The following is a 7,188-nucleotide window of genomic DNA, read 5'->3' as shown; positions in this document are numbered from 1 at the left end:
ATTTCATCCAAATGTAGCATAAAAGAATAAGAGAAGAAGGGAAGGCTGCTGGCTTCTAGCATCCACAAGCACAAGCACAAACCATTAAATATCAGCACGGCGCTGCAGTTCCAGCTACAAACAGAAACAAAGCCACAACACAAGCTTTTATTACAAGCATATGCATGTACTACATTGACCAATCAAAATAAATAATTTGCAACATGTCTGACTTGTTCTTTCATTTTTCATAGACAAGAACAAATTGCTACCACCCCATCACAGTTGTGGGGTGGGGGTGGGGGGGTTGGGAGGGATGAAATCATGAAACATATGAGTAGTTGAAGAAGCAAAAAGTAAATGATGGGGAAAAAAAATAATTCCAAGATACTGTAGACGATTTTGTAGGTCTGAAAGAATGAATAATCCAGCATTTGCATACATATGCATTTGAAATTTTTTGTCAGTTGGGGACCTCTTTGTTTCTTGCGGTAGTAGTCCATAATTTTGTTAGCCAGTCTATCTCCTTATGGTCAGTATTCATCCACAGCCTTCTTTTTCCTCCCCACTCTCTTCCTATCTATCTATATTCCCATATCCTTTCGACTCCCATATCGTTCAACGCCTTTTCTATACAAAACAAGGCAAACCTGATGGCTAATTTGAAGCGTCCCGTCTCCCAATTCCTCTTCCTAGCATTGTTTTCTGCAGCATTGCTTGTACAAGGTCCCCAGCAATGCTTCTTTGCTCTTTCTTAGTAAATGCCATTTCGTCTAGCATCAGTCCACAGTTCTGCTTACGTTTTAGCAGACGTTTGCCTGTGTTTTTTTGTTTTTCAGTTGCATACTGACATTCTTGCCAATGCTACAGATACCACAGGGTCTAGAGCTCAAATCCTGCTTCGTAATCAACCCGGAGGTCATCTCATTTCATCACAAGAACGAGAAATAAACATCAAGGTCAGACAAAAGAATAAAAATTAGCCCTCATAAATTTTTAGGCAATGTACCATTACTTTCTTTACAGGAGTGTTCTCCAATGATTTCGTATGCAGGATGTTTCTAGAAGATTATTGATCGGATCAGTAGCTCCAACTTGCACGTACAACGAATGCAGAGGGTGTAAGTACAAGTGCAGAGCTGAGCAAGTTCCCGTTGAGGGCAACGATCCCATCAACAGTCCTTACCACTACAAATGTGTCTGTCATAGGTGATATTAACCTTTCAGCATATACTATGGAGTGTCGATTCGATTAATTATTAGAATAGTTTTGTCCTGAGTAGCTAGCTGTAGCTGTGTTTGTTGCCAATGTAGTCCAGGATGCACAAGTTTTGGGATATTTGTTCAAGTTTTTGTTGGTGAAGCAGATTCTTGTTGTGTCTGTGTTCTTCCTTTTGCCAGTTATGTATGGATTGGTCATTGGTGCAGAGAGGGATATTGTGGTCAGAGAGACATTATTACTCCATGAAAAGGAAATAAGACTGGAGAATTCATAACAACTTCAACATCTTTGTTCTGTACACTTATTTAGAAAAGCAAAAACAAAGAAAACAACGTTGAATTTCCCATGCTTTTCTCTAGGTTCAATGTGTCCAAGCATGATAGAACTGCAGACAAGGATTAGGCCTTTGAGATTAAAATCAAGTTGCACGGCCAAAAAGAACTGGAAACTGGTACGATGAGTACTCATGCAATAACAGTGCCGACCAAATTAATTGGCTGTTCTGAATGAAATATGTTGCCTCAAGTCATAATGGATGATGGCTAAGTAAATATGTAGGCACAATCTTTATTCTATAACTTGTTGCCGATGATTTGGAAATTCTATACCGAATAAGAATAGATATACAAAGAGATAATATCATATACAAGTGGTTAAGAAAATTCAAACATATGATCAGAAAATCATACCTTTTTTGGGATAAATATGTATATAGCTCCGATGTTTCGCATATTACAGAAGTTTTTTATTGTTTCAAAATGCCACGTAGCATCAGTATCACCTCATCATTAGATTTCTGCGGAGACTTCGTAATACAAAATATGATTGTCAAAATTCGTAGTAATTCGTCATAATCAAAGTAATATTTCTGGAGCTATGGGGACTCTATTGTATTTACCCTTTGTCAATCTTGTAAGCCCCATCAAAGTGACAAGTTTTGCCTTATTTTTACTTTCTTTAACTGGAAAATAACTACACTCAAATCTCTAAATTTACAGTGGTAATGATAGAAAAGGGGCTATTGGCATGGGAAATCTGCAAAAAATGTTAAAAAGAATGAGGCACTGCAACTGCAAGCAGCACATGGAAGTGGTCCCAAAGTAGAGCATGATGCTCCAATAGAGCACATGGCCAATCTTGTTTGAATCCACTGATCTTTGCACTAAATGGCAGAAATCAATTTATTAGGACACAAGATATGAATAAGTATGCAGGTCCCATTTCCTGTGTACAAGCAAACTATCCCTCTCGAAACTCAGATGCTCAATTGCACTTTCAACAACTTGCAACCCCCCCGCCCCCTCTACTTCTTTTTGAGAATCTTCTGGCATCATCTTTATGGTAATTTCTTCTACTAGTACCTCGAAAATGCCATTTACCATTCACAGCCTGGTTTGTACCTCTTTCTGCAATACTCTTAAAGTCCATAGCAGCATTTGTTGCAGGCAATGATAATTCATATGATTGAAATAAAAGTATCAGCTCTCATCATTTAACAATCAAGAGATCTGGCCACTGCCAGTAATTCTTATCAATCTGTGAAGGAGCATAATGAGGTAAAAAAGACATTACTTGCAATGAAGTTTCAGGTAGCTAAAAAAGGTAGTAAGTGAATAGAAGTGCAAAATTTGGTTATATTAAGAAATGTATTTGCTCCTTAAGATTCAAAATGAGCTAAAAAAGACACCAAAGATAGTATAAAATCAACTGACATGACATTTTCGAGCGCATACATGCTTGAATTTGTAAAAGACACAGTAAATGGATTTGTTACTGCTTTTACACTTAAGAAGTTTCAAAACTAATTCGATGAGTATATATGTTCCTCATGGGCAGATAGTCTAATTACAGAAATTACATATGGGACCAAGCCCATTAGTTGTTTGCTGACAAGATGCATATGATCCCCAAGCGTAAGCCCACTAATCAAAGAGCTGGTACAAGACATCGTAATAGCAGTCCTCCCTGTCAAAGTGCCCTTCCATTTCTCCCTTCATTAGCAACCACCAGCAGTAAAGAGGACAAAGTTTTAGATTCAGTAATTGTCAGATTCTACGAGGATGAAGGCGGAGAAGGTGAAGATGACACAAAAGCATGATATGATGAGGAAGCAAGTTGGGCTAATGCTGGAATGGAACCACCTGCACAAAATTTGGACATACATGAGATGCAAGGGATAAAGTGCTTTCATAACCACAGTAAGTAAAAGTTAGAAAGCAGAAGTAGCCTCTTATTTTCTAAAAGAAGCTAACACCCAAGTATTTTCCAGGAACAAACAGGCAAAAACCCTTCTTACAAACTTTGCTACTGTTCCCAACCAGTATGCTAGCCGCACAAAGTTCCAAATAAAAACAACGGACATCACTCAAAATTAAAGCCAACTTTTCATTTATATATGTGGGTGTTTTCTCAATCTTTTCAGAATTAGAGGCCAATAAAGTTACACATCCAAGTCATGTGAAAGCTAACAGTGAAAATTAGAAACAATGTGTGCTATCAATGACTAGTTTATTAGGTGCTCGTAATATCTAAAACAATTAATACTGAAAAGAGGAAAGCATTTGTTAAATAAAGAACCAATACTCGCCGTCACATGCTTCAATTATGGTGATGGTGATTGCTAAATTAAGTTAATGTTGGCTGCGGAAAAGAGAATCGGGACCTATTTATTTTTTCCTACCGTCTTATTTGTCCTCATTTTATTTCAGTCTGATCTTACAATAAGTATACCCAACAGCCTCTCTTCTGCAGCCAGCAGACAATCATCACCGGCCGACATTATTTCTTTAGAATTTAGTCAATACCAATAAAAAATGACAATAAAAAGATGCAGAAATAAATGTTTTACAAGTTACGATTCAGGATATGTATTTAAGCATAAGTACTGGCTGTTCTGTACAGAGAATCTGAATGTCTCACCAGCTAATCCAGCACATCCTGATGAGAAAACAACAACTGGTGGTGCCTGCATCCACAAACAGATTTTCAGAATTTCCAACAAAGAAAACAAAAATGAAAAGACAGAACAAAAAGACTCGACAAACGTTTCTTTTTAGTTCAATATCGTATTGAATATAACATATTTTTAACTCTAAACTTGCTAACATGGAACAAAAACACCTAGAACAACATATGAGCATGCTGACTGCATTGTTTATATGAACAATAAGGAACTTAACAAGCAGCCACATATTGCTATATAATACAAAAATGAAACGAACAGCATATAAGAAAAGTGGAAATTGGAAAGTTTTTTAACAGCTGAAGCACAAAGTGCATGCAACCACATGCCACGTTTCTCACTTCTTCACTCACAATTACATATGGTGCATTTCTCCCCCTCGTGATCTCTATGTGAATAGCTCTAGTATCCTCATTCTTCATTTAATTCACCCTTCCTGGACCCAGTTCAACGTAAAAGCAGAGAGATGAGGAGAAGAAAACAGAGAAAATAGAGAGAGAAAAGACAAGTCTGTTTCTTCTTCTGGATCAGGAACTCTTGTCCATTAGTGGTTATCAGAAACCTTCTCCATAGCACATGATCCTCACAGATTTAAATAACAGACATCTAAAATGCTGAAGCTAAGGGAATTTGCTCCAGAACAATAGGGAGGTAGGCGGGGAAGAGGTCTGGGTTCACTAGTACGTAACCTGATTCCATTGGGCCTTCTGCAATGACCTTGAGCAGGGGCCTTGAGTGAGTTATAAGGTTCGAAGGAGAAGCTATGGATCTTGACTTCAGAACCACCATCTTTGTACTTAATCGATTACCTATATCGGGATCTAGGGATGTTAACTCATATATCCAATTTCTTCCTGTTGGGCACAATTTGATAGTCTTGCCAGATGGGCCCTTTTGCAGACAAAGTCCCCCTCCCCATCTGACTACTTGAATCCTGATTATAAGAGATTTGACCATGGCTGAAGCCATTGCATACCATATCTCAGCAAATCTATTTTCAGTTCTAATGAAACTATAACCAATGACAGATGCTTCTGATTCATAATCAAAGACATGATTTTCTTAAACAACAAAACATAGAGAATACCTTTACATGATGTGAAAAGTTGATGGCCAATAAAAAACTCATTCTGATAATACAAGGGACAAGGAAAGAAAGGAGAAACAAGGTCCAAGAACATTGCTCTGCGGGCATCCAGGAATAAGTGAGACTAGTGAGTAGCAATAACTTACACCAATGAGGAAATGCACCCACATAGGTCCTTTGATCCACCTCCTGACAATAGGCATAACTGCAGAAATATTTAGGCAGAAGAGTATAAAGTGAGTATATTCTTAATCACATATTCCCCCTCCTTATTGGCACGATGAAATCAAATACAAATATTTCAGATGGGGGACAATAATCAACATAAACAAAAGAAGGTGGAACAGCACTAAATGACTCGTAGTCTGCACATGATATACAGATTACCCAGGTTCCATTAGCTTTTTGTTAGAGCATTATCAAGACATGCTAATGTTCTCTATGTATGCTTCAAAATAAAAAGTGTGATATTGCAATTCCATACAAAACGAAATATCAAATGTTAGGAAAATACATTAACGAATTCATGTATCTATAGCCAAAGAGGACAAGTGTCCAGGAAATATTCAATGAATTAAGTGTAGCCACAGAAAAAGAGGTTAATCCAAGAACCAGCAAACCTGACACTTCTTAGTTACAGTAGTAATGCGCATGCGAGTACGATAAGTACCCTCATACTTGATAAATCTCGTCGAAATCAAAAAAATTCTAAGTAGATGAAAATTGTTAAAATCAATGGTGCTATGCAGAGAAACCTAATTAACTATACCTGTACTCTCCTCTCTCCTTTACAATATATTGATGAAATTTGGTAGTATTTTCTCTCTGGGATTTATCAAAAATGAATCAAGCTTCAGAAGTAACTAAGTAAAATGGAACTAGCATTCATATCTTCAAATATGGGAATAAATGCGTCATGCCGCGAAGTGATGGCAGAGACAAAACTAAAAGTATATTTTTGAATAAGAAACTGGAAAGGCTTTGGAAGTCGTCAAATTATATGAACTTGTAATCCATTAAATATCCACAACAAGGCTAAAGGAAAAAAACCCAACTCTGAAAAATCAAATCATCACAAGTGGCACATAAAGAAACTCCGAATCAAAGCATACCATGGTTGAAGCCGTAAAATGCGCCTGCTGTACCGCCAACGGCTGATCCTATCTAATTAAACAACAACAAGATCACGAGTCTAAACCAAAAAAGGCAGTGACAAAGAAAAATAAGAATAATACAAAAAGAAGGCTACAAATATAATTCACACCATAGAAAAGCTGTCTCTAATAAGCGGCGGAACAGTCCAATCGCTGGTCTCCTGCAATCAAATCAAAACTCAGAATACTATAGACCTAGAAACAAAAAAATAAAGCAAATTTTCAATTTTACCATCTCCTTGGCAAGGGGGCCGGCACAGTGCGGGCAACGCATGCTTCGAGGATCGGATTTTCCACCTCTTGACCTAGGGTTTGGCTCCCCCATCGCTGCAATGCTATAGATTAGTTGGCAAATTGCATACGGAATAACATACATGCATATACTGCGTGCATGTATAGGTACAGTGACGAACTGAGAGCAGGCGCTTGGGGTGTTCTCAGTGTGTGGGCGAGTGGTGCGGCGGCAGTTGGGTGGAGCAAAGGCGACGATCGAGAGGAAATGTGGACTACGTGGATAACTTTGAGAAAGGGGAATTGTGAATGACGATAGAGGAGTCCGTAGTGTAAATAATTTCTTTGAGAAGGGAACTAGTGAAGGCTTAATTATTTTTTTATTCAATTAGGAAAACTGTGGCGGCCCTGGTGGGTACGGGTCAAGTTGGGTAAGCTCGGGTCATAACCGAATATTATATTTTAATGGGTTTGAGGTCAAATTTAAATGTGTAGGTTTGGGTCAGGGTTTAAATTTATTGGATAAATTCGGGGAAGTGAGGCCCAAATGGAA

General features: G+C 37.9%; 2 protein-coding genes across 2 annotated transcripts; one reads left to right on the top strand and one right to left on the bottom strand.

Moving 5' to 3' along the window:
* On the top strand, window positions 331-1,478 carry LOC105170102 (EPIDERMAL PATTERNING FACTOR-like protein 9). Its single transcript, XM_011090714.2, has 3 exons — window positions 331-705; window positions 850-938; window positions 1,034-1,478. The coding sequence occupies exons 1-3, from the start codon at window positions 633-635 to the stop codon at window positions 1,190-1,192; spliced, it is 321 nt and encodes a 106-aa protein (XP_011089016.1). The 5' UTR covers window positions 331-632; the 3' UTR covers window positions 1,193-1,478.
* Window positions 2,874-6,977, bottom strand: LOC105170101. The gene is made up of 6 exons (XM_011090713.2): window positions 6,637-6,977; window positions 6,515-6,565; window positions 6,363-6,414; window positions 5,397-5,455; window positions 4,121-4,166; window positions 2,874-3,342 (listed from the first exon to the last, which is right to left on the bottom strand). The coding sequence occupies exons 1-6, from the start codon at window positions 6,778-6,780 to the stop codon at window positions 3,254-3,256; spliced, it is 441 nt and encodes a 146-aa protein (XP_011089015.1). The 5' UTR covers window positions 6,781-6,977; the 3' UTR covers window positions 2,874-3,253.

Source organism: Sesamum indicum, linkage group LG9 (assembly GCF_000512975.1).
Source record: "Sesamum indicum cultivar Zhongzhi No. 13 linkage group LG9, S_indicum_v1.0, whole genome shotgun sequence".
Classification (NCBI taxonomy): Eukaryota; Viridiplantae; Streptophyta; class Magnoliopsida; order Lamiales; family Pedaliaceae; genus Sesamum; species Sesamum indicum.
This window is presented reverse-complemented; position numbering and strand designations above follow the sequence as displayed.